The sequence below is a fragment of the Strix aluco genome, chromosome 18 (assembly GCF_031877795.1).
Source record: "Strix aluco isolate bStrAlu1 chromosome 18, bStrAlu1.hap1, whole genome shotgun sequence".
Lineage (NCBI taxonomy): Eukaryota > Metazoa > Chordata > Aves > Strigiformes > Strigidae > Strix > Strix aluco.
Genome location: NC_133948.1, coordinates 14,477,407 through 14,504,982, shown reverse-complemented (window position 1 = coordinate 14,504,982; position 27,576 = coordinate 14,477,407). Strand labels below are relative to the sequence as shown.

At 41.5% G+C, this 27,576-nt stretch overlaps 1 protein-coding gene across 2 annotated transcripts in view; it reads left to right on the top strand.

Moving 5' to 3' along the window:
• The first annotated feature begins 1,625 nt into the window (after window positions 1–1,625).
• The window catches only part of MED13L (mediator complex subunit 13L), a 201,650-nt gene continuing 175,699 nt past the window's right edge, over window positions 1,626–27,576 (top strand). Inside the window, exons 1-3 of one of the 2 annotated variants that reach the window (XM_074844600.1) lie at window positions 1,626–1,808; window positions 21,786–22,023; window positions 27,219–27,290. In XM_074844600.1, the coding sequence (XP_074700701.1) occupies window positions 1,737–1,808; window positions 21,786–22,023; window positions 27,219–27,290 (382 nt within the window). In that variant the 5' untranslated portion in view covers window positions 1,626–1,736. The remainder of the gene's footprint in view (window positions 1,809–21,785; window positions 22,024–27,218; window positions 27,291–27,576) is intronic. The other variant, XM_074844601.1, reaches the window with a different exon arrangement.

The window sequence follows — 27,576 nt, the reverse complement described above, 5'->3', positions numbered from 1 at the left end:
ATGTCTTAAAAGCTGTTTGCAACCGAACGAGCGCGGGGCTACTCTGGGTTTTAGCGAAGTCCCGTTTCACGTGCTCCGCAGAACTTGGGGTTGAACTTGACTTTTAAAGGGCAGCTCCCGGGGGGATGCCCGGGTTCAAAGCCCGGACCGAACACGTTCCGAAGTCAGTTTTAAACTACTTGAAAAGCCGCAGGTGCTTGTGGCAAACCCCGCCGATGTTCCGCGGTGCCGAGCTGCGGCGCCGGGCGAAGAGCGGCGGCTCCGCAGACGGGAGCGGGGTCGAGCACGGCCCCCGGCGCCGCCGCTGCCCCCGCCCCGCCCCGCCGCTTTGCGGTAACGTTTCCTGGCGGCGAGTGCCCCTCGGCGCGGGGCGGCCGAGCCGCGGCGGGGACGGCCGGGCAGCGCCCGGGGCAAGGCGCGGCACAGCTGCCCCCCCCTCCCCCCCGGTGCTCGCAACGAGAAAGTTTGTCCTGTCCCAAGGGGCGGCGGGCGGGACCCGCTCCCCGGCAGCGCCGCCTCCGGCGGCCCCCGGGAGGGCCGCGGCCCCCGCCCGGCCCCAGCCCCCCCGCCCCGGCGCCGCCGCAGCGCCCGCCCGCTCCCGCGCGCCCCCAGCGGCCCGGCGGGCGCCGCGGCGGCGGAGGGCGGGGCCGGGGGGAGCCCCCAGCGCCGGGCCCCCGCCCTCCGGCGCGCGTCACGTGGGGCGGCGGCGGCCAATGGCGAGGCGAGCTGCGCCTGGCGGCCGCCATTGCTGTCAGAGTGGAGAGAGGCAGAGGCGAGTGTGTGAGGAGGAGCGGGTGAGCGGGGCCGCTGGGCGGGCAGCGCCAGGCGGAGGGGGGCGAGGACGGGCAGGGACAGTGCTCCCGCTCCGGGCCGGGGTTGCCGCCCGCCGCCCGCAGCACCGGGAGCCCCGCACGGAGCGTAAACAAGGCGGCGGCGGCGGCGGCAGCAACAGCAGGAGGAGGAAAACACCATCCACCCGCAGCCAGCGGCGGCAGCAGCGAGGGGCGGCCGGGCGGGGAGGGGAGGGGACACGGCCTCCGCCGGCACGCGAGACAGCGCCCCCCGCCCGCCGCCGCCGCCACTGCCCGGGGCCGGGACCCTCCCCCCGCCCCGCCCGGCCCGTGTCCCGCAGGGGCCGCCGCCGGGCCGCGGGAGAAGACACTCCCCGCTCCGTCCCCCTCCGCCCTTGGCCGCGACGTGTGCCCCGGCCGGGGGGGGGGAGGGGGGCCCAGACCTGGACGCGGAAGGAGAGCCCCGGGCCCCCCCCCGCTTCTTCTCTTCGCCCCGGCGGTGCTGAGGCGGCCTGGAGGACCGGCGGCGGCTTCTCCCCCGCCCCCGCCGCCTGCTGAGCGGCTCGGACCCGGGCGCCCCCCGCGCCCCGCCGGAGAGGGCCCCCGCCGGACCGGCCCGCGCGGCTTGAGGCTCGCCCGGCCGGGGACGGGAGGGGACGATCGCTCCCGCCCCGTCCTCGGCGCCCGCCCGGCGGCCGGGCCGCCCGCCCCGTCCCGTGTCCCCCCCGGCCCTGCCCGGCCCGCCCGCGGCGCGCCCCCTGCCGGCCGCGCGCCCCCGCCTCGCGCCGCCCGCCCGCCGCCAGGGGCCGGCCCGCGGGTGCCGCCCCGGCCGGCGGAGGCGCGCGCTGCCCCGGGGAGCGCCCGCTGCTGCCGCCGCCGCCCCCCCCGCGCCGGGCCCGTCTCCTCAGACATGCCCCGCTCTGGCGGCCGGGCTCGCCGAGGATCATGACTGCGGCGGCGAACTGGGTGGCGAACGGGGCCAGCCTGGAGGACTGTCACTCGAACCTCTTCTCGCTGGTGAGTGCCCGGGGCGGGGGGTGCGGGGGGGGGGGGGGGGGGGGGGGCGGTGTGTGGGGCGGGGGGATGGACGGACACGGCGGCCGCGGCTTTAGCCGGGCGCTCCGCTGCGCAGCGAGCTCGCCGGTTGGGTGCAGCTGCCAGGGGCTTTATAGTCGGGGCCCGTGGGGCTGCTCCTCCGCTGGCCCCTCCCCCGGCCCCGGCTCCCCGTGTTTATTTTGCTCTTTAACGTGGTTTGCTGCGAGTGTCGGTATCGCTCTCCCAGCTGCGCTCCTCTGGGTCGGAGAGCGCAGAGGCAGCGGGTTGTGTGTCCCCTGCCTGCGCTGCCTGCGTGCACGACCATCTTCCCTGGTAAACAGCCCTTTCTCCCCGCCTCCCTTGGCATTCCGTGCCCTGTGTGCTTTGTGCCTCCCAAACTGGGGGGTTTTTCTCCTTTCACAACGACAAACGCCATTTCAGCAGCAGCGAACAGTCATGTAGTGTGATTGTCTGTCGGACTGAGGCTCTGGGCTCTTGTGACTGCACGTCAGCTGTTGTTACAGCGTGCTGTCTCCTCTTTGCATAGATCGTGCTTGGGGGCAAGAGGTAAAAAAAAAGCAAACCAACAAACCCAAACCTTTTAATTTTTTCTTCTCTGAAGAAAAACAGCAGCAGAAAATGTAGTATGCTGGATAGCTTGTTTGCATAGATGCTGTCTGCCCATCTTACTGGTAATTGACAACTTCCTACACGCATTGCGTGGTTTCATGTTGCAGAAATTACCGTATCAGTTTTGACTAGCTACAGATTTGTAATTTAAAACAAGAAAACAATTTGTTTCCGTGTAAGGGCAAAGTCATTTGGAAATACCTTGCTTTATTTTACCTGACACATAGAGGAACGTTATCCCTTCTGGCTGGGCAACAGCTGACTGAGCGAGAGGACTCTTAGATCATCAGGAGCCTTCTAGTGCTACCAGGGAGAGTGTTGGAGGGAAGGAGGGACTTTTTTAGCGCATGGTATGGTCTAGTTAAAACGAAAACTTGTAATGCAAGTTTGGGGATAGCGTGTATGAAAGATCCCCGTATCAGAGCTCTGCCAGAATTGGAGGTGGGTGCATATGTTGCTCTTTTTCTAGTTGAAAGGAAGAGATTGTTTTTAGCTCCCTTGTAGGAATTAAGGGGAAAAAAAGAAAGAAAACTAATTAGAAATGCAAATGATGAAGCTCTTTGTTTTATGTTTTTATCTTTTATTGCAGTAAGTTCATTATTTTGCCTTTTTTTTTTTTTTATAATGTATGTATGTTTGTTTTTTATTTTTGTTCATACCTTTTAAGAATCTGGGACAAGAGCCGTAGTCACTTATGCTGCTAGGAAACTGGCTCAGAGATTCTTCCGTGAGAATAAATGTGATTCTTACTTTGGCTTTTTATTGAACTGTTACGTAAGTTTGTATCTATGCTTCTGTTTGATAGCATTTTCTAGTATTTATAAATATATAGCAGTGCTGTATGTATCGAGATGCAGGAATTGTTATGGTGATTTTGACTAGACTGCTCTTACCCAGTAAGAAAAATGAAGCAGTAAGCATGAGGGAGACAATTGTCTCTGATTGCAAGAGCAAGGTAGTGAATGGTTTGTCCTTTACAGAAAGAGAGTTGTGAAGTCCCCACTTATTAATGGAGAAGCAAGTAGTGTGTTTTTGAGAAGCGTAACTTTTCACGTAGTTGCAGTCTGCAGATCTGTCACTGGCAAAAATAATTGTTGGTGTGCAATTAGCATAAATTATAAAGTGAAGTTATTTCATAGTTACTGTGGTTTGGTATTTTTTTTTTTTTTTCCACCTTACTCGAATAAGGAAATGTTAAAATTCAAGTGGGTGTGTAATATCATTTAAATAAGTTTAGCAAAATTCTTTTGCAAGTGGGTTTAATAATAATAATGAGTATAATGTGCAACCCTTTAATCTCCCATGTAATTTTGTGGGAGGTATCCATATCTCTAATGTGGTGCTATGTATGAGACTGTAAGGTTTTTATTGTTTTCTGGCTCCCAATTGCAAAAAAAAAAAAAAGGCAATAAAGTAGTAGTATTTTTTTTAATATAGCATATATGCAAACGATTAGGGTGATTTATTTTATAATATGTTAGTATTTGTTAGGATTTATGTATCAGTGAAAGATATGGAGAAAGGAAGTACTGGCTGGAAATATGTGGCCAACACCATTGACACTTTAACCTCAAATTGTCATAGTTATTTCAAAATTTATGAAGTGTTAAAGCTACAGTAGTCTGGATGAGTAATTAGAGAAACTTTTGCGAATAATTTACTTTTTCAGTGTAACAGAACAGAAACATTCACAAACTAAATCAATTATTGATGGGAATTCATTCATTCTTTAGGAGTGAGGTGGATTACGAATCTTTTTAAACTGATTCTGCTATTAGAAGTTGACAAATTTTTTTATCTCAGGCTTTGTTTTCGGTGTGAATCACAAAGAAATGTTCTTGACTGGAGAATTACAGTTCTGAAATAGTTATAATCTACTGTGATTCTGTTTGTTTATGTTTAAATAATATTTCTTCCCACAAACATTTGTTTTGTTTAAGAAGGAATGCTATCTCCCCACCGCAGAGGAGCCAGAGCTCTGTGGTGAGTTTGTCTGTGACTGTGCTGTCGTGGATTTGGGTTGGTTTAACAATGATTTCTAGCTTCTTTTTCTGGCAACTGTAGAGAGTCTTTAGAGAGAGGTTAGGTACCACTGTTTTTTCTGAATCTTTTTATAGAAAATATTTTCTAAAAGCTTATTAGTAACTGATTATCTTTTTTCAGTGACGTTCAGAACGTACAGAGGTTCTTAGTGTTCTTGGCTCAAAAGATTTCACAGGAGGGAAGGTACAGTCATACGTTAAGGTTTCAAAGTTAGCTTTGAATATCCAGATGCTGAGTGTGATCTCCGGCTTGCCTGGTTGGGTTTCATGAGGTGTCCCTCTGGACTTAGTGACGCAAAGGGCTGTTGTCTGTATTGTGTATTGCTCTATTCTGAAGCAGGAATCCAGTGCTGTTCTAGAAGATGGGTTAATGTTTGTATGCTCTGTCAGGCAAAAAACCCCACTGACAACCTACGCAAAGAAATCTAGAATTTTGCTCTAAATGTAGGATATTTCTTAGTAAGATGGTGTAAGGGCCAGTTTACATATTTGTCATCGGAATACACCTCAGACACAAACTTGTTTGTACTGGCATACACAGCAGCTTAATAGGCTTGCTCATTAAAAACACACATTCTGTCTGAAATGGCTCTGTTTCTAGCACAGCAGTAGAAGAAATTATATTTATTCTAACTCTCTTTTTGCAGTAGTCAAAATGTCTGCTGCTGCTTCTGAAAAAGAATGTCTGTTTATGAAAACAGTATTTAATAAGCAATTGTTAGGGGCCAGTTTATTTAAATACTAATTAGGAGTTGTCTAATAACTATTTAGAGACAAAGTGTTCTGAGGTAATAAGCTTTGTATTAAAACTTCAGACCCAGCCGGCAAACAGTCTTTCTATGAACAAACCTTAATCATAAAAGTAGTCTTACTGAAATTAATTTGACTTTTCCTGTGAGTAAGGGTTAATCATACAATGGTGAGGGCTTGCACGAAGTACGAAGGTGTTTCCTCAACTGTCTGGCTTAGCTGCTGTGCTGGATCCAAAGGCACAAGTCAGTCTCTGAAAACCGGGATGAAGTTGCATAACATTTCATATTCTGGAGCTGGAAAAGAGTACAGCAGAGGGTGTCAGGAACGACCTAAAATTTGGACTAGCTTTCATGTGGTGAAAGATTAGATACTGTAGGAGTCTTCAGCCTGGAAAAGACACGATTGTGTTCTTGGAAAGTGAGACCTATTTATAGAGGACTTTATAGAAGCTGGTATGGAAGATGTCGTGAGTACTTGTTTAAATGTGTTCTTACAGAAACCTGCTGCCAGAAAGGTCTGGTTAGTAGGAATTGTGTCTTTGTTCCAGTTAATGTTCAAAGACGAATTTACAAACTCTAAAGGTCACTGCTGCTGTTACTTTTTTCAGTTCACAAACAGAAACAGACGTTGTTGTCTTCCATCAGTGAGTTTTGTTGCTGTTTTCAGGATGAAACTGAAAGGAGTCAAGGAGATCTGAGATGGCATTTGAATGATTTTCTTAAAGGTTTTTCATGGCATCAGAAAACAAAGAATGCAGAGGTTGCTGGTGAGGTACACTTCAGTGTTGCATAGCTGTCAGTAAAGGACTTCATAGTAAATGGTTGATTGCCCAACCAAATCCTTAAGTAGCAGTAAATTAACCAGTAGGTGTTCCTGCTTATTGTATTATCATAAATGCCGTGCTCCAAGCAGTAGGCTGTTACTTTGGCGTGCAGGATGTTACATCACTGCATAGTAGATACCTCGCTTGTTTGAAATTTTATGTAGGTGTGAATTTATGTGTAAGAATTTGTTCCATTTAAGAAATGGAATTAACCTCTTAAGTTTTCTAAAAGTATTTGATTCTTGAGTTATCTTCATCTTGAATTTTATTGGGTAACAAAATAGAAGTAGAAAAATGACATTAGAAGGCCTGCTTACTTCCTGCTAATGAAAGATTATTTCAGGTTTTAAATCACTTCAGTGGTAGGTTTTTATGATGTCCTGTCAGAGTATTTGACAGTTTAATGGTACCTACTAGGGTGCGAGTTTGAAGAAAATAGACCCGGATTTGCAAAGAGATCAGGATGGAGTGACATTCAGTTAGCTTGCCCAGCTTTGGGAGTGGAATTAATGAATCTGTGTTGGGTAACTAACCTTTTCTGAACATTGCACAAAGAAAAATGGGTGCGCAGGAGTGACATTTTGGTTCAGGACAAAACGTGCCAAAGAATCCCAAGATGGCCACTAAGAAATGTTTGAGTGAGGTTTTCTTGAAATCCTGATCATCTTCTGAACGTACACCTATACTGGGGGTGTGGATCCTTCTCCAGTGACTGTCTTCTGATTTTGGTGACAGCGTGAGTCCTTTGGTGAGATGGCTGTTGTGAACATCAACGTGATTAAGAAAATACTCAAGTGTTAGGCTGATGTAGTTACCTAGGTTTATTTTCTTTAATACATCTTAAGAATCATCATTTTCACTTGCTGTAATACTATCAGAAAATACATATTTCTGGATTTTTGTACATAGTGCAGTGTTGACATCATAACCCTAGTTCTCAAAACCCACCAGATTCATTTGATCTTGAATTTTTTTCCCCTTCTGTTTCTGAGAGCACTTCCTCATGTGAAGGAGAGTAAAGAAGGAACTCTGTAATACTATACGTAGAGCTTTCTTCTGTTTTCCTTCTTGACAATGCACTTCTTTTGAAACAATCTAAAGAAACTAAAATTTTTGAGTTTCAGTGGAAAAAAAAATGTGCTGCATATGAGATATATCTGCTGAATGCATTAACTTGATTAACTTCAGTCATTAGATGAAGGAGGAATTTTTATGGATTTTTTTTCATTTTTTTTGTCTTAAGTTTTCAAAGATGTTGTGCCTTGGTAAGGGGGGGTGGGGTGTGTGTGTGCGCAGATGCACTGCTTTTCAAACACCAAAAAACCATCAATGTTACTGGAATGTCACACTTTGTGATCAGTTGAATGTCTACGCTTGCTTGAAGCTTTCTGTTGACTGAGAATGCCTAACCTGTTGTCTCCACTTTTCCTGGATCACTACAGGGAATTACACCCAACTACCCCCAGTCTTTGCTTTTACATTTTTAGCATCCCATATCCACGTTTGAAAAACATCCCTTCTGTATCAAGAACGCTGCTACAAAGTTTCTCTCGCATCCTGTGACTGGGACCGTGTTGCACCTTTCTGCATTTGTTCACTGTCTCCTCCTGTTACATCTCCTTAAAGTTAACTGTGCTTTCACTTTCAAAGCCTTGAGTCCTGTTCCTTCTCTGCCTTTTAATTTTTCATTTGGTACTGACTTTCTCTTGACTCCAATACACACCAGGATCATCAAATTATAAATTAGTATCTTTGTGGTGTTTTTGTTCTAGCTGTTCCATTGTATTTGTGGAAGGTTACTAGTTGATGTCCACAAATTTACTACATTGCTGTCCTACAGACTCTTTTCCTAAGCATGTTTGTGGGAATCCTACCGACAACCTAAGAACACCTGGAGTAGGTGGTTGGTCTTTTCAGACTGTTGCCATTAAGGCTGACAAGTATAGTTTTATATTCTTTCAAGTCTGTGTGTATTCATTTACTGTTCTGTGAGTAGTGCACTTTTTTTTTTTTTGTAGAGTCTAGTACAGTGGAATTTGCAACTTGTTGGTGCCATAGTAACTCAAATAATATGAAAAAAATACTGCCCTGACTAGAAGGGTGCTCATTTTAGTATTAACTTACCAGTTTTGAAAGTGCACAAGTGTTTTTAACAGAAGATTCCAAGCCAAATCCAGGAGATTTGTTTATCTGGAGTATGTATTTACATGGGGACACCCTTCTTCGTCAGACCAAACTTTTATACCGCTTCCATTTTAAGATTTAAGTATTGCTTTAAAAATAGGTCCTCTTTCCCTGAGTTCCCCAACAGCAACTGGTAGTTTCAAAAAGAAACCATCTAATAAAATTATTCTGCTCTAACAGACCTCAGAATATTACAGAACCACTGCGTTAGGTTCCCTCTGCACACAGTTGTGAAGCATATACTGCAGGGGTACCCAGGCCTGTGATACTAACAATGACGACTTGCATCGTTTCCTGCTGTGGCTTCAGCTAGTTACGCGGTCTTGCATTAGTATGATCGCTATACTGTAAAATCATGATGACGTCTGAACCTTTTGATACCATCTAGTAATTTAACTTTTCAGGTCAGGAGGGTTCTTAGCATTTTGCTCAGTAAGATGATACCTGTTTTTTAGTATCTTACAGATGTAAAAGGTTTCAGCAGCCCTTCCTTTGGCTTGTGCTGGGAATTTTGATTAATTTTGATAAATCCTGACTCTCACTTCCTGCCTCAGTCTGTTTAAAAGATGTTATTTCTCATTGAGTCATGTGTGGCTTAATTCACTTTACTGAGCAGAATTGCAGTAGTGCATATGGAAATGTGAGCTTTTAGTGGCATTCTCTCTTTTGTCTCTTTGAGACGGGAGATTTTATTGTGTGTTGCTGTTGTATAATGTGCCCCTAGGCAATATTTACATTTATGTGACTAACACAGATGAGCTCAAACATACACAAAGACCTTGTCCCTATGCTAAGGAATATGTTTAATCAGCTTATGAAAATGGAGAAAAATCAACAGTCTACTGAAGTTAATTTTTAGTTTACGATATGACACACTTATTTCTGTATCCCTTCTCATTAGGCACTTACCTCTCTTTAGTTAGCCAGTGTTAGTGTAGTGTACTATTCTTATTTATGAAAAGAAAATATTAATTACAGAGTAAAAGATGTGGGTTTTTTCCCCTCTTTCATTTTTTTTCTCCCTCCCTCTTCACTTTTATTCTAAACTTGGTGACCCCAGAATGATTCATAAGCTCACATTTAAGCCTGGATCATGGAACTGACCTAGTGAAAAGCTCTTCCCCCTTCTCACTCCCTAGCCAGCTCTGTACCCCTTATTCTTCTCTCTCCATGCTAAGTTTTGGCAGCGGCATGGATTGAAGTGAGATCAAAGTGGCTGTGTAACCACAATCCATGTCTTAGAGAAGGAAATTTAAAGCTTGTTCAGTAAAACTTCATTTAATTAATCTTTTAGCTTTAAAAGAGCTATGCTGTGGTCAGTGCCTTGTTGCCTATTATAGCACCATATTTGCCTATAAAATAGAGTATTTTGTGAGAACAGAGGACTGAAAACAAAATTTAGAGGAAAACTGTTCTGTACCTACTGACCAGGCATTGGCAACCTTCCATTTTTTGGTAATGATGACAGCTATGAGACATAAGTTTCAAAATCTGTTGGTTTGTTACAGTATAAAACAATGATTTTTTCTGATTGGAGTCTCTGGTTTACTAGGAAGCTTTCAAATCTAGTCTAGTATATCTGCAATCTCTTAGTGTCAGGTTTTTGAGAGTCCCACTTCATCTGTGTGCACAATATTACTGAATTTGTAGATTGTTCTGTTTGAGTTATAAAATTAATCCGAGGAACATCTTGTCAAGTATTTTTATAAAAAATAATTTGCTGACAGAACAGATTAATTGGTTAAATTACTTTATTCTGAATTTGCTGGTTTTATTTTTAGCCCAATGTTTCTGGTTATTTAATAATATGTGTGTATTTTAATAAAATTTTGACTTGAGTTCTCTGTGAATTTCCGTAATTTCCTTCTGGCAGGAGCTGCTGGATTCTTGTCTTTGCAGGAATGACAGTAAGAAAGCTGGCAAAATGAATCTACATGACCAGTCATGTAGTGGATTTATTTGATACTTTCTATATTAAAGAAGATTCATACGAAAGAGTTCTTCAGGTGGTGTTTTTTTAAAGGGCTAAGGGATTTTTGGCAGACTGCCTAACAATTTGAGCGTTTTTTGATGTCAGTGGTCAAGACAATGTTGATATTAAAGAAGCAGGGCTGTCTGATTGTATTTCTGCAGCTACTACCTTCCTAGCCTGGAGCCAGGAGTCTGGGCCAGGGCCCATTCGGGCACGCAGTGTGGATTGCTTTGTAGGTCAGTGATGGACACATGCGTAAAACGACTATGTGAGCTGTTGTTGGCATTCACTAAGCAGTTCTGCTTAGATGTGGTGTACAAAAATGTTCTCGTTCTGAGCTCTTAAATACAGTTTTTTGTATAAGGGAAGAAAAGGAACTGCATTCTTTAACTCAGTATGCCAAAGTTTACTCTGGTTGTTACTTCCTCCAGCCCACCCCCCCTGTCTTTTTTTTTTTTTTTTTTTGGCCCATATGTCAGATTACTTGGTTTGGGAAGCATCTGATAGTCCATTGTATGACTCTGATGCTTAACATTTCCTTCCTCCTTCAGTTAAAAAACAAAACAAAACAAAAAACCAAAAAAAGTTGAAGTTGAGGGAAGAGAGAAGATTCCTTCGTTCACTTTCAGGTTTGCTTTTGTCATCTTTTTTCATATGTTGGACTACTTTTCTGTAAGGGGATATTTTTTTTAGATTTGGAAAATGGGCAATTACTTAATTCTGATTCTGTCTTCTTGAAGGGGACTTGCAAACCTAATCATCCTGTCTTAGAATGAGGGAGGGATTCTTTGGCTAGCAAGTTGCATGTTCATTTTCTTTCTTTTGTGTGCTATCTGAAGTGTGCAGTTGTAGCTTTCATTTTATTATCTGCTCTAAGCCATCTACTCAGAAGTTAAAATAGAATGGATTCCCTTTTGTGAAGAAACTAGCGGAAATGTTATGGAACTCAGAAGTACCTGCTGGCATGGTCTGTAAAATAGTGTCTGTAACCTGACCTGCAGGCTGGTTCACTACCTAAACCTCGGGTGTGTTAAAATGAAAAGAACGTATTCAGTTGCTTCTGTCTTCTGTTTTGGAGATGGCATTTTGCTTCTAGGCATTGTATGATTCCATACAGCCTACACTGGCATACATTCAGTTCTGACATGAGTAGACTTCATTCCACTTCTTCCCCACAAAAACACCCAAAACAAATCAAACCCCACCATGTCTTGTTTTTAAACTTGTCTGTTGGCTTGATTGGGTAGGTATGTTCTCCAAGTACATGTGTGGGTCTTGTGTAGTAGCGTCCTCTGAAACCTAGATTCCTACTGATTCAATACCTGCTTTGTTGTTGTGATTCTTTTCCGTTTCCCTTTCTCATGCTTGGTGGTGAGACTGGCATGAGAACTTCCCATTTCACATGTCTGTATTGGTGCAAAAGCCACTAGGTACGAGTGTGTGGAAGGGTGTGCCTACGTGAGTTTCCATCACATGCTGACCTGAGAAGTTGTTGCTGCCACCTTTCAGTTTCCTTGTATTTTTGCATCTTGAATATTTTTGACTCAAATGCATCTTTTTAAGTAATGGCTAAATCTCAGCCCTCTGAACTTAGTTACAGCCGTTACAGCGGAAGGGAGCTCACGAGCCAGGCGCCGCTTTGGAACCTTGTACCAAGATTTGCTGAATCAGTTAAGGGGTGGGAGATTTGCTGACTAAAGCCATTCACTGAAGGGGAAAGATGATGTAATGCAAAGGTCTTCCCTCAAAAATTCCTTATTTTGTTGTTGTTGTTTTATAATGAATTTTTTAAAAGTTTCTAGAATTGGTCCTGAATGACTATTACTGTTTTATTGATGGACATTTGGTACTGACTCGAGGATGGCAGATCTGAGAGCTATTTTGAGGGTGATCGTTGATGCTGCTCCTCGTGTGCTGATAAAGATTTCAAAGATGCCAGTATGGTACCTGGCTGAGTGACACAGCACGGGGACAGCTTTGTTGAATCAGAACAAAAGTCCATCAAAGCCTCCTGTCTCAAGGGTGGCGGGTGGTTGTTGGGCCTGCTGGATTTAACGAAGCATTGTGTTGGTGCTTATCAGTTTAACAGCTGCTGTGCTGTCAATGACAGCAAGCTGTATTACATGACTTTCTGTATTTGGGAGGTTACCTGGAGGTTTGCTGTAGCCGCTCATAGCAATGCTGCAGTTTTTCTGGGAGATGAACAAGAGACCCAAAAAATCTGCTGCAAGTGTGCTCTCACCTGTGAACAGTAGCAGTTACCTGGAGAAAGAGATAAGAGTAGGTCAAGGACATAGTAATACTTTGCTTGAATCATATCCCAGGCTCTATATATATTTGGTTGAGAGATTTCTTGAACCAGGTAGATACTTAATAGACGATTTTTATACTAGTACCTAGGTTTTTATCCTGACACAAAAAGTTCAGCCATCTCATTTTGATTTGAGTTTGCATTCTGCTAATTTGATTTGATACCTGGAAGACACAATCAGCAGCTGTTTTCTAGAGATCATCCTAGTTTCCCTCTTTTAGATCGAACAGTCTTAATCCTTGAATGCTTTTTGTTGTATGGACTACATACTTTTTGACCATTCCTGTAATTTTTCTTTTTTCTTTACTTTTTAATATGGTGAAACAAGAACCGCAGTGAGCGATGAAGGTGCAGAGCTACGCGATATTTGTGATGGCCTGACAATTTCTGTGTCACCTTCTGTTTTGTTGATAAGAATTTATAAAGTTTGGTTTTGTTTTGCCAACCTGTTTTGGCAGTGGACTCCAGGAAGATACTGTTTCTCTTTCAGTAGGTCAGAGTGCACTCATTTTCCTTCCTTCTGCTGTGTTTTACTTGGGTATTTAACCTTGAAATTCTGTGACGGTTGGGATACATATTAGCAATTTGGGCCCTTTTATCAGATTGTTCTTTTTGTTATGCTTGCCACTCAAAACTTCTTTGTTGGTAGCTTCTGCATCTGCTGAAATTCGAGCATTAATATTGGAGTCCTTTTATATTTTCCACTGGTAAAGATGTTAGTTGCCACCTCAAATTCCTTTTGAGACTAGTCTGACTTTTGTTTCTTTGAAACAATCTATTAATCTTCCTGGCTGTCTCCTCTCCCACATAGGCAGAATCACACTGATATCTAGGAGAGAGAAGAAAAAGCACCTCACTTCTGTCAGTACTGTTTATTTGTTGGGCATAACAGCTCATGCTATTAGTTTGTGGCTTTTAATATTGGTATATGTGGACTCTGTTATTTTAGAAGTGTCTTTGTTTTCTGGTCCTCGATACCATGATATAGTATTTCACATGTCCCCAGGTACAGAAGTCCATCAGGAAGATATCTGATAATAGGATTTTGGTTACAGCTAAATCCTTCACTGAGACTTGGCGAAGATAAAAGATGACATACAAATGCCCTGACACTGTTGCTTGTCACAAACAGCTCAGAAGTAGTAGCATTTAGATAATCTGTTCCAGGGGGTATGAAGGAAGAGGGCAGCATGGTAGGGAGTGAAGAGACTTATCCAGCAGAAAGCTGTTATGGGCACACGTGCTGCATGCAGTAGCGTGCTCAGTTTCTTGCTGGTTTTAAGAGCAAATGAACAACAACAAAAAAAAGGTAATTTTTTTCATCCTTCATTTTTAAAAGATTCTTAGTGCCTCTCCTTTATCTTCTTTTTTTCCAGCCACTTGACTGTGTGCCTTACACAGTGAAAGGATTAAAGTCAAACATGTCATTCGACTGTTGATCAGTTGAATATTAAGAACAATGACGCTCAACTCAACTGATCATTCAGCTCTTTGAAGCACTGAGCATGCCACGGTTTGTCTGTTGGCCATGTGAGGGCCATTTCAGAATTAGATATCTCTTTTTAATGTGTTGGGTTTTTCCGTTCTTGAATTCAGACTATGAAAAAGTTTGAAGAACCTTGTTTATGTAGTTATTGCAATGCTTGTCTGCCAGTAGCTTGACCTGACAGAAATGTCATGTTGAAGCTGAGCCATGGCTCGTTCAGTGCATGATAAGGCCTCTCTTCCCTGCCATATGGTTCCTCCCTTTTTAAGGGGCAGAAGGAATAAGCCCTGAGGGAAGGGAACACAAACCATTCCTCACTTTTTTTTAAATGGATAGGATAAAGAGGGGAATGTTAATGTGTAGTTTAGTAAATGCTCAGATTTCAGGAGACTGTGAAGGATTGAGATGGTTTGTTTTGTTTTGTTTTTTTAAACCAAGAGAATTACAGGCCCGGGAGTAAAAACAAGAGAATTTCTGTGTACAGGTGCTTGCTGCTGCTTCAGTCTTACTGTAGAAAGTTGTGCTATCCAAATAGGAATCTTTCTCAGAGTGTAGAAATAATATATAGCCATGAAAAATGCTATTTTTTTAGTTAAGCAATCTCCTCTGTTCCTTGATGTGTTTCTTGCCTCTCTTCTTTCAATTCACTTGACAGGGACTTGGGCAGATGTTACTAAATATTTTATTTCGGTGGGAGTGGGGGACAAGAGTTCTTGTCAGCGTGTGTGTTTGCCTCCCCCATAAGCATGCGTTGCTAAAGAGTATTTTCCAGTCCTCCTGTCTTCGTCCTTTTGTCCTTCCTTCCTTCCTTCCTAGTGAGGTGTATCAAGATGACATAAATTTTATCTGGTATTTAAATGGCTTGAGTAGAGTGTGAAATGATATTTTGTTGCTGTGTGAGGATGATGTAGTGAAATGAAACACTGTAACCAAAACAGATGGTGCTAATCTTGAATCTGTCTGCAAGATCTTATAGCATTTAATTAAAATGGTGGTGTAATTCCCATGACACCTTTAACTACAGTTTAAATTCTTGGACTATGAACTAAGGGCTTTCTTATGCAGATTTTTACTCATGTGAGTAGTCCTTAGGATGAGTCTCTAGTGGCTTCAGAATAGCTACTTACTTGAATGAAGCTCTCTAAGATGAGAGTCTAATAAAACTGGCAAATATATATGACATTTTCATTTTTTTTATGTTCCAATTTGAAGCATAAATTGTAGTCTAAAGATACTTAGCAACTACAGTATCCTACATAGAAGCAAACAAAAATCTAGATTAGAGAAATTGTTTAGATTGTGCCTAGCTTCAGAGGCTGGTAAATACAGCGTTTTAAGGTACCCTGGACAACTTAACATCTTCCTTTTGGTTAAAGGGCATATGATGAAAGCTTTTCCATTTTTATATTCCCTTTGGTTCACTGAAACTTGGTTGTAGAAGTACCTGACTTGAGTGATGAGGTGTGGTGTGACTTGGTTTGGTTTTTTAGGTCACCTGCTTTTTTTCCTAAGATAATTAAGGAAATTTATGTTTGAAGCACTGTGCAGGCCTGAATTGGTCTGAGCAGCACCTTTTGGACAGGCAATTGGGAAGTATTTTTATACCTGCTATTGTTTGTGTTTTGGATAGGAGACCTGAGAAAGATAAAATGGCCTGAATGATGCCATGTTGAAAGTCTTTGAGAAAGTCAGGATTGGAGCTGAGGGCCTGTGTGACGGATATCTAGTTTATTTGCTCGTAAGACCCTTCAAGCCTTTTCTGTAGATTGTTGCCTCCTTTTCAATTATATTCTTCCCATTGTGGAAGTACTGGGGTACAGATTTTCTACACTCTGGGGCCTGAATCTGCCTTAGCTTTTCTCACTTTTCTGTATGACATGAAGCAGGAAAAATAACACATGATTATGTCATTTTACCTATTGTTTTTAATGTAGAGAAGTACAATAATACAGAAACAAGTCTGCTTTACACTTGGAGTGGCCAAATACAAGAATTTTTCAAACTTTCAATGCTCTGCTGTTTTTCTGGTTCTGCTGTGTCTGTGTTCTTGTACAATCTCTCCAAGGGAGCTTTGTGTATTAAACTGGGTGGAATTACTCAAGTCTTCTGGAGAAGTTCATTTAGAATTGGTCTGTCCATTTCCCATACAACATATACAGTCCAGAAAGCATTTGGTGGAGATGAGGGGAAAAAAACAGGAGGTGGAAGATGTGTTTTGCTTGTGTTCCATCTGCGAGGACTGCAGAAGTGGAAAATAGTCACAGTGGCTACACAGCACTAATTATATCTTCAGGGTTGCTGGTAGCATGCCAGAATCAAGTTGTGCAGTGTGAAATGTTACTGGGGAATTGTGATTTTTAGCAGCCTAAACTCTGCCAATCTGAATGGAGCGTTATGAGATCAGCAGAAGACCCTTCCTGCCTGTCTATTATTCTGATTTAAGCCTGAGGGCGAAAAAGAACTGGAGCTTAGGTTTTATCTCTACTAGGAATTTACAGTTCTGGATGCTGTCCTGGAGTTAAAATGGCTACAGCCCTCAGCTGTTGCAGATAGATGCGAAGGTGTCTGTATTTAGGGCAGCAGACTAATGGTTATAAGAGGAAGTGCTAATTTGCTTTTTCTGTCTCTTCTGCTTGCTTATGTGTATAGGGGATATCAGAGGTTTGAATGCTCTCAGTTAATTTCTTTTGAAGCCGTTTCACTCTGCAGAGTGTAACGGTTAAGACAGTCACCTAGGAGGAAGGAAACCTGTGTTTGCACTCCTTTTCAAAGGACTGTAGATGACATTCTTTCTATGGCTGTTTCTGAATGAAAGCATTGGCAGGACTGCATTTTCATTAATGCTTATTTCTTGGGTATGTTTTGGGTGTGTTTGGGTGTCTAAATGGAATTTGGGGTTCAAACGCACTCTTCTACCCTGATAGCTGCTTTTGGATATGTCAGAACCAGATCTTTTTGTGTCTTGGGAATTTTACTGTAAAAAGTTGAATGTTAGTAAAGATTTTGGATATGACTGTTAGACATAGAGATCTGATTTCTCCGTTTCCTTGCAGGCTTGACCCAGTGCATTTAGAACAGGCGTCTTACAAACACTTTATTCTGTGTCCAATTGCAGTTAACTGAATTTAGAAAAAAAAAAAAAAAAATTCTAAAAAAGCCCCTCTTATCTGGGAAGTTGAACCCTTCAAAGCACAGTCCTCCAAAGCATATGTTCCTTTATAAACCAAAGCAAAAATCTGTTGCATAATGCATGATTTACTAACAATGTTGGTTAATAGTAAGTACTTGTAAGTTCCTTTTTTGTCAGGCTTTTTAGTGTTAAGAACATTGCAGCAACCATAATAAGCCAAGGCTACGCATATGGGAAAAGATGCAAGAAACACAGTAGATTACATCACCTGGCAAGAGTTTTGCTTTGTTCTGCATTCGTTTCTAACCAGTTGTAAGTAAAACAGCATGTTCACCGTTTTGTCCTCAGGTTGGCAATCTTGGTTTCTATCTCAGTGAGTTTTTGAGGCTGCTTTAAAACCAACAGTCATACTAAAAGGAGCAGCTCTACCCTCCCTGACCTGCTTTGTGGTCCTCTGTCTTACGGGTACAGGCATCTCTGTGGCTCTTTTAATGAATCGGGCATGGGGACTAATCTGAGTAGAGGGAAAAAGCATTTAATATAAGACTTCTGATTTTTAGTCAGTCCACCACAGTGTGAATCTATGTGAACAGGAGCACTGCCGTAAAGCAGAGGTGGTGGTAAAGTCAGGAGCACATGACTGAGGCAGGGGAGGCAGGCTGGTCCAGGACTGCTTTTGGCACCGGCGCTTGCTTGGGTTGGTTTAAGGTGTACATTAACAACAGTCTCTGCGTGCAGTTTAATGTTCTGTTTTATCTGATTGGAGCTGTCACTGAAAGGGGAGATCCCACTCCACTGCTGCTCTCAGCTGTGTGTTCTCACTCCTGCTCTTCTGTCTGCTCTAGTGATTATGTGGCTGCAGGGTAGGCTGTCTGTGCTGATCTGATAAACGTTCTTTCTTTTTGTTTCTCATCTTTAAATTGGTGAACTGATTCCATTCACCCAACAATTGCATGATCACTAGATCTAATGTCAGATTGGGAGATGGAAATGCATGGCTGGGGATGAGTAAGAGGCTGCCATTTTGGTTGCAGCCTGTGTTTGCTGCTGATTAAGCATAAATGAAACCATGTTTAGTTCTTCAATACGATCACCAGAACCACGGACCATCGTCTGTCTTGTCTGTAAAAACCCTGCTACAGATTGAGGACTTTTAAAACTAGAGATCCTTGTTTGTTTAAATAAATTAAGAAAACGTAACGTGGATGCAGATATTCTCACTATAGTATGTTAAATACTTTATGCAAAAAATCTGTAGAGGCATAGAATATATGTAAGTGTTCCTGGTGCAGTCTTCTCCTGTGTACTACTTCTGGATTCAGATCTTCTTTTGAATTCCGTTTTAATTAACGGAAGGATAAAATCTAGAAGTTCTGAGGGATTAGTATTGATGCTTACCTATTAAAAATTTAAACAGAAACAGACATAGCCAAACAGATGCACTGAACCCATCTCTGCAACTTCGACCAGGAAACCATGTGAGAGATGTCATTTTATGCTGCTACTGAGTCCAAAACCCCCAGTACTTGTCTCTTCTTTTTTTTGTGGGAATCACTTTCTGTGTGGGTGGTCACTAGTGATCTGGTTAGCTCTAGTGGTTAGTCATTCCTCACAGTCTGTAGAATTAGACACTCCAGAAGTTTGTTAGTGTAGAATTAAATTGGAGGCAGCTCTGCTGGTTTCTGTATGCTTTTCTTGACTATATTTCATCTGTAATATGGATGGAATGTTATGGGTTGGTACCTCTGAGCTACCAGAAGGCTGCAAGAGCTTGTCTGCTGTTTCAAACAGTTACTGCTGTGTTGATCAAGTGAGTGGTGCTGTTGAGTAACCCTTTTTGTTTGGTTGGGTTTTTTGGTTTTTGTTTTTGTCATCCTCCTATTTCGTGGTTTTTGTGACTTACCATATGTTCCTAGTGGATATGAGATACAAACATTTAACGTTTTTCTCCTAGGTTGCCTATGCTGGCACTAATCTTTGGTGTTTTGTGATTTGTAGTCATATTCATTACACTGTTTCAGAAACTCTGCACGTTCCCTTTCCAAGCTATAGATAGAGATCCATGTAGAACAGATGTAGATGTTTTGGAGAAGCATGTGTAAGTACTTTCTCTTAGAGCATTATGTAATGTGTGAGGTATTCCAGTGCTACACAGCACCCTACTGTGAAAAAAAATTTTTGTCCTTCCCTTTTGCCTCTCCCTCTTGCACTCCCGTGCCTCCTTTTGTGCCAGGAACACGGCATATATGCTGTGTATCTGGGCCAGTCTCAACTATCTTTTCCTATTTGCTTTTCCATAGTTCCCCAACACTTTGAGTGGATGATCAGCGTTTCTGTCTGAGTGCAAAAGCGGTAGTGCTGCCTGTAGAAAGTCTTCAACAGGGATAATCCAGTGTTGGCTGTGGTTATGCCACTATTGTGTATCCTGCTGGCATGGTACAGGTGGCATCGCTTCCACAATGTGGAGCTGAAGATGACTGGTGGTTTAGGGGCATGCAAAAAATAAAACCAATTTCACTGCTGTTCAATGTGTTGTCAGATTTTTTTCCCTTCCCAGTGGAGGTCAGCTGCTGTATTCCTGTGTGCCTGGTGAGACCTCTTCAGAGGAAAATTAAATAGGCAACAGTAAACTGAATCTGGGTAGTTCAGTGTTTAGGGAAATAGTCCCTGAGGCATAGTCACAAGAACTTTAGTCATGGGCCAGAACCCTGCTGTGCTAGGCAATATACAGGCAGAATGATGTGAAACTCTTTTAGAGGATATATTTATAAGATCAAAGAAATACGAGTATTTTTAGCTTGTGTTGTCAGTATGATGAATGTCACCTTTAGCTCCTCAGCAGTTAACCAGCTAGCTCGTGAACAAGTAACAGCCTACTTCCAGTTATTGTGGTGAAGGAGACTACATTTTAGAGTTTAAACTTCTAAATGAACTAAGTTTGTGGACTTGAAAAGGGATATCCTTCTCTATGTGACATGTAGGTCTTGGAGGAGCAGTGTGGGCCAGTAGCTTAAATGTCCTTGTGCAGATGATGAAAACATGAGGAATATGTGATTTGCTGGTCTTTTGTTTTCTTTAGGAGTAAAAATTCACCCTTTTTCTTGTGAGTATTTTCCATATGTACTGTCCAGAGAAAGGAAAGGAAAGGAATGTTTACTGTTTAGATACAGCTTAATTTATTACTTGGGGGAGGGGCAGCGCAGACAGGCATTCCTACAGCTCGTGTTCCCACTGCTGTGCTTTCTCCCTTCTCCCTGGCAATGACTTTTCTTGTCAAAGGTGTAGATGGTGTATTTGAGTTTTTGCAGCTTGTTGCTGTAGACCAGCTGGCTTCTCCTGTAGGACCACTTTAGAGCTGAGCACACCGGCTCTTTCTGAACAGCAAAGTGAAGGTGTGAATACTGTAAATGAAGCAAAGGTAATAACAGCAGTGAGAATGTGGTAACATGGGTTAGAAACTAGAATACAAGCCCACTGTGAACACAGAGAATATACATACCACTCTTTTATTTGATAATGACACTGACGTTAGCTAGTCTAAAAGTCACACGAGTATTCCCCCTTGTCCTGGGCAGGCTCCCAGAGCCGGTGGAGGGTAGAGAGAAAGGAGGATGCAGCAACAGCCATAGGGACAAACTGGGAGTGGAGAGGAAGAGTATGATGGGCAGGGCAATAGAAGTAGATAAAAAGGTAGCAATCTGGACACTTCAGAGATGGGAGGAACTGAATGTGACAGCTGTGAGTATCTGCTATTAAAAGTGAAAAAAGAAAAAAAAAAAAAAAAAAAAAAAAACAACCAAAAACAACCCAAACAAAACCACCAAAAAAACCATTGCTCTGCTGCCCTGGTTCTAGCTGCCAGCTCTTTCATGGCTTGATTACTATGTTGGCTTCTTCCCTGGTAATTGTTTATTCACACTGCTATGCAGTGGGACACCTACACTCCTTCAGATTTTTACCCTGTGTAGAGGGAAAATTCTTCCCAAAAGTCTGGGTAGCCGTTTTCCTGTTGTTCTTATTTTTCCTTGATGGGTAATAAGAGAATTCTGTCTGGTTGAGAGACAGTAAACGGCAACTGTCCTTATTCTGCTTTTGTTCATTTGAGCGAAATAAAAATGAAACTCATGTAGTAAACCTGTAACATCTCACCATTTTCAGTAAGTGACTTGTTTTCTTATGTTCTGTAGTACTCGCTGTGACTTTCCAGTGGTCAGCTTTTGGGCTGATACTGAACTCACTTGGCCACCAAGCAGCATGTAGGGAAAGGGCCTTATTCTGTCTCCCTGTTTGTTTGCTTGAGTTTTTTCCTTCTAATTTGTAAGATTACAATAAGATAACAGTAAGGTTAGAAATGAATGAATCTGCTGGAAATGAGTCAGGTTGTGGTGAAAAACCTAAATGCAGGTGTAAGCCCTGTTTATTCAGTACTGTTTCTAAAATTTTTTTCCTTTTTCTTTGAGGGGGAAAAGAGGAGAATATGGGAATAAGAGGAGATTTTAACTTCAGCTGCTTAGAGCTAAATTCTAGGAATTAAACAATGAAAATGAAACAAACCAGTACTATGAATATAACTAAATTTTGAAATAGAGTGATTTAATGACCTTTTTTTTTTTTTTTTCATCCCATAGGCTGAACTCACAGGCATCAAATGGCGTAGGTACAATTTTGAAGGTCATGGGGACTGCGGCCCTATCATTTCAGCCCCAGCACAGGATGATCCAATTCTGCTCAGCTTCATCCGCTGCTTGCAGGCCAATTTGCTTTGTGTGTGGCGCCGTGACGTCAAACCGGATTGTAAAGAACTATGGATATTCTGGTGGGGAGATGAACCAAATCTTGTAGATGTCATACATCGCGAACTGCACAGTAAGTTACTCTCTTTCTTTGCTTCTTGATTTGTTTATATTTTTTCTAGTGAAAAAGGAACTCTGTTGTTAAAGGCTTTAACTTGCTACCATACATGATTTTTGTCACAATTTATGTATTAAGACGTAAAGAAAAATAAAAGCTTGTAAATCTGACTTTTCTGCTGCGAGCAATCTGCAGATAGACTGCAAAATAAAACTTGAAAGAACGTAGGAGACCTATATCCAACATAATTACTTAGACTTTTGTGAAATCTGAAATATGCTGTGAAATTAAGTAAATTCTAGTTCAAAGGATAATAATAAAGAAGAAAAACTCTGGCATAAGGTAATAGTTGATGGAATAAACAACCTATACTACAGAGTCAGGTAAACTCCATGGCACAGCAGGTAAATCTGCAAGGTCATAACTTGCCACATTGGTCGTGCTACAGGATATGAGTGTAAATGGAGGCAAGTTGCAACAAGTGAATGTAATAAAAGGAAGGAAGGGGAAGGTAGAAAAAGGTGACAATGATAAGTTGCCGTGATGGTAATTTTTATGCAACGTGATTGTTCTCAGTGATTCCAGAATGTGTAGCCTTAAAATTACAGAACAAGGCTAACTTTATCTGTTGTGATCCTTTTTGGCTATGACTATCCATTATGTATTAATTCCCTTTCAGTGATGTATTGTTGCTATGAGTAGACCCGTTTGCTGAAAAATTTAACTTTTAAAAGGTATTTTATTAGACTGTGTGAATATTTGTCTCTTGTTTTACCTCTCATGTCTTAGATCAAAACAATGAAAGTTCACTAATCCTGGAATAATAATAGTAATAAAAAACCCCCTCCCAAACCAATAACGAGGATCAGTTCCTTGGTTTTTGCAATAAATTTTCATCCTGGTAGTCTTTACACCTTCTGGTTACTTGGCAATAAAATTTGTATGCCAGTTCAAGTATACAGAATACTGTATTTGTCACATGTGCTCTAGATGTCCTTTATCTCCCCACCTCTACCCCACAGTTTTGGTCCTGGGTTATGCTGTTCTAACCACCTGTCTTCACCCCGTTACAAACTTCATACTTCCATGAATAGCAGATTGTTTATTTGGTAATACAGCCCGTGAAATCACAGATAGGAAACACTGTGTATCTTGAGGCGTATTTCGTGCAGGTAGCTATGTGATCATGTATAATTAAGGAGATGGCTCGGAAGTGCTGCACCAAGCCATTCCACTGACATTAATTTTTTATGAGGCACCTGTTTTGAATGAAGGCATGGGTAATATTTCTACTTACCCAGCAAAGCTTTAATAATATATGCTTTTCTCTTTGTGAAATATAGTTTATTTAATATTTCAAATGCAGTATATGGGACTTAAGTGTCTTTTTATTTGATGGGAGTTGCAGGTGATAGCTTCTGTTTCTGTTGTAAATTGATGTAGCTTGTTTATATCCAACATCTTGGTTACAACAATATAATGCTACTTCCAGTGATAATGGTGTGGTGAAGCATTTAAATGTATGAATAGCTGAACCTGCTCAAGTGCAGTATGGGATGGAGTATAGCAAATAGACGATAGCATCGCTTTGGTACGTATTTTCACCTGGTCCAAAATTTGATGAAGCATCCGGGCAGGAGCCTTCAGCACAATAATTTTTAAGTGGAATTAATTCTGAAAATTGTCTGCAAGAACACTTTCTTTTTTGTCAACAGCAGCAGTATCACACTGATGATAAACAGTCTGAGCGTAGTGTTTCACAATGCTGCAGCCAGCTGTACTGAAAAGTTGTGTCTACCCTGGTACAATAGCACTGTCACTGAGTGATCCTTGTTTGCAGTGCTCTCTCACATTAAAGTAAAAATGTCTGAAAGAAAAAGATTGTACAGAGGGATGTGAAAAGATGCAAAATTGAGTTTGGAAATGGAGAAAGGAAGATTATGCATTTAGGGGAATGAAGTACATGGTAATTGAAAGAGGAAGAAATATGCTCCTGCTAACTGTTAGGACTCTACAAGAATTTGGGAAGTAATCTCCTTTTCTTCTCCCTTCCACTGCAGGTTTTGGATTCTTTGTAATGTGTGTAAATCATATAGTGAGGGGTTCACTTGTTCTGTCTTAAAAGCCCATTGAAATGTTTGTAGTGACTTATCAGATAATAGTTTAGTGAGGCAGTTGTAAAAGTATTATAAATTTTACTGCTGATAGAGCTGTCTTGCTCTCTTCAGTAGTTTTTTTTAGAGTTCAAACATCAGCATTGACAAAATACTGAACATCAAATTCTGCCAGAATGAGGCATTTATGTACATGGATTCCTTGAAATACGACAGAGGACGCTGGTCAATGTTTCATGCAGCAGCAAGGCAGAAGAAACAAGGTTATTTTGCTTTTTATTGATAAACAAACCACAATACTGAAGTATTTGATAGTTGAAATTAGTTTCCTGAGCTTACATGCTCTTGAAAATATAAAGGACTTTGCATGTGGGCATGCAAACAGATAAGTAAGTTACTGAAGCATAGTGATTTACTCAGCTGAGCTGCCATAGCATGCTGTTTGTTTTGGTATAACCTGGTCATGAAATAGGCTGCACTGGCTTAAATTCTTGTTGGTGTGGGTTGGATTGTCACTGTGATCAGTAATTTAGAGTTCAGTGACCAGAGCTTTGTTTTTGTGTTCGTACTCATACAGATGTACCTAGAAATCTGACACTGCAGACCCAAGTGGAAGACTAGAATCTGTCTGAAACGTTTTCAGCTTTACAAATCCTGTCTTTTGAGATTTATGATCTTTAGGAAATAATGGCTGTTAATAAGATCATGAATTCTTACTAAGTATGAAGTTGCTCACAATGCTCTGGATTTCTCTTTTCCTGCCTAGGACTTGTGCTTTAAAAGTGAAATTTTTGTTAGGGTAATAAAAATTTAGTGGCAACTTCAATTTAAGTCTTTATCTTTTATTCAGTCAAGGCTGTGTTAGAATTACTGATTTTCCTGAATAACAGAGTCACTCAAATAATACTGTGTGACATTTAGTACTTTTGCTAACCATATGAGGAGTCCAAACTGAGACTTTTTTCTTTCAGAAACTTTTTAGAGTTTTGCATATGAACTGTGTGGATTGCCTTATCTTTATAACATTGAAGATAGATGATTTTGGAAACAACAATCTGCCTTCTATTAAAAAATTTCATATAGTCATAGCAAAAACAACTTAGTAGTTATAAACAAGAGGTGCTAGGAACAGTTGTTTATGTAGTAGCTTTCCAAAACTAGGTAGATAATTAAATGCTGTCATGGGAGATTAAGTAAAAACAATAATTTACAGAACAGCTATAGATCAGTTAAGTAGTTAGATTAGCTAGACAGCTGTGAATTTCAAAGGTGGGTCTCTTGCACATACTCCTACATTTCTTTTTCCTGCCAGCCTCAGCTGTTGTGTTCTGGTTTTTGTTATGATTGGATTTTAAATTTGAAGGAAGACAGAAGATATTTATCCTGTCCCAAGTGAAAAAAGCTAATGTGTATGGGGTCACGGAGTAGGAGAAAAAAATTGAGTGATTTTACAAGTTTGAAAAAGTTGGGAGTGTTTTAGTTTGTGGAAGTTTTGTTTTCCCAAGGATAAATGCTATTTAATGATATTACTGCCTGAAGAGGTTCGACAAGAGTTACAGCTGCTGTACCTTTTCCCATAAAAATTTCTTTTGTAAGTTCTACAAAAGAAAGGGAATGGAGAGGAGGTAGTATCTTACTGTTAACAGTGTTTTTGACAGGAAAGTTGTAGATTTGCAAGTTGCAGTGATCTCATTTGCATTTGGTGACCAAATACCATCTGGAGCACCATAGATAATTTATACTTGACTCCTGGGTTTTTTCTTCTCTCCCACCCTGCTGCCTTGTACCCTGTGCATTCCACAAAGATTACAAGCAGGTGATATCTGTTCCTTAGTTGCTGCCTTTGCTTTTTCAAAGAATACTTATGTCTGACATTTTAAACAACCTTTTTGTCTGACAGTTTTGACTATAAACTTGTAATCTGCATAATGACTTTAGGGATATATTCAGCTTTGTTGCATCTGTGGTACAGACTACTGGAATTACTAGGAGTAATGCAGAGATTATGATGTGCACTGCTATTGAGAATATTGTTTTGGTGACTGTAAACACGATCCTGGAGGGGCACTCTGGAAGGCTGTGAGAATATTAGACAGTATCTTGAAAAATGAGTAAGATACTGGACGTTTGATAGAAGGATGCAGTTTTGTTTAAAGAACTATCGATTTAATAGCTTGTATATCTGAAATCACTAATTCTGGTAGGTATTTGGGATTGCCATCACATGTGTTCCTCTGTGAAGACAAGACAAACAAATATGAGGAACTTAGAGCATCGGTGAGAAACCCCAGACACCCATCTGTACCCTCCAGCCGTTATTGTTGGCCTAAGCAATGCGAGGTGCAGAAGTGAAAACCCTGTATTGTGACGGGTGCTTCATCATACAGTTTCAAAATAGAAGCTTAACAGTACAAAGTTCCTTGAGAGAAAATAAATACAATTTTAGTATTTTTATGCTCGCGGGACAGTCATCCTTGAAGTGTTGGTAAAGTTACAGTTAACTCTTGACTCACTCTCACTTAAAATTCACTTAAAGACGTTTTCCCCTCAAGTGGATCAGATTGACGGTTCCTTCTGTGTAGCTTTTTTGTTGCAGGAAGAAGGGCTTGTGAAAGGAAGGTGGTACATGTAACGTTACTATTTTTCAGTGGGCTGAATTCTTTTGAGCAAAACTTTTTTCTTTTGTATTGTCTGGTGTATTGCACTTGATCCATTAATTGCTGGAGGTGCTTCCCCCCAAAAAGATACTAATAACCTTTGCACTACCTTGGTATTTTGATGGAAACTCTTAAAAGAATACCTTATCTTGAATTAGGTGAATCTTTCTTGAAAGATTATTGTTCATGATAATCACAGCTTGGTAAATTTAAAAATGTAGTTAAAACTTGATCTGTGACTGGAAAAACATGGAGCTTCAGTTCACTTCTGTTTATGAATTCTTGGCATATTGGGCTGATGCAGTTGTAATCCCTGTCTGCTGATAAATGTTGAGAGGAAAAAATGTTAGCTGTAGGAAGGGTTTTTTGTAAGGCATCCATGTTAGACCATATAGTTGTGGCCCAGACTTAATTTCTGCTATTGTTTCTCTACCTGCAGGAGAACAGAGCATGCCAGCTATGTTTCCAAGGATGTTTCCTGAAAAGAATAACTTGCCAGAGATCAATTTAGGTATTTTTATTACAGATAGGTAGGATTCCTGATACTAATTAACTTCCAGATTTCAAATTTATTTTATCAGTTGAGTCCTCTAAATTAAGTAAATGTTTAACATACAAATATTAAATAGATGGTGTTTTTCAATATTTATTAGGGATTTAAAGAAAAATGAAAAACTTGAATTTTGGAAAAAAAAATTTTTTTGATTCTGCTAATGTAAAAGAGGATAAAGGGAGTGAAAAGTCTATTTTTCTACTTGACTTTAAATTACTTTAATATTCTTTCAAGGTACTGGGTT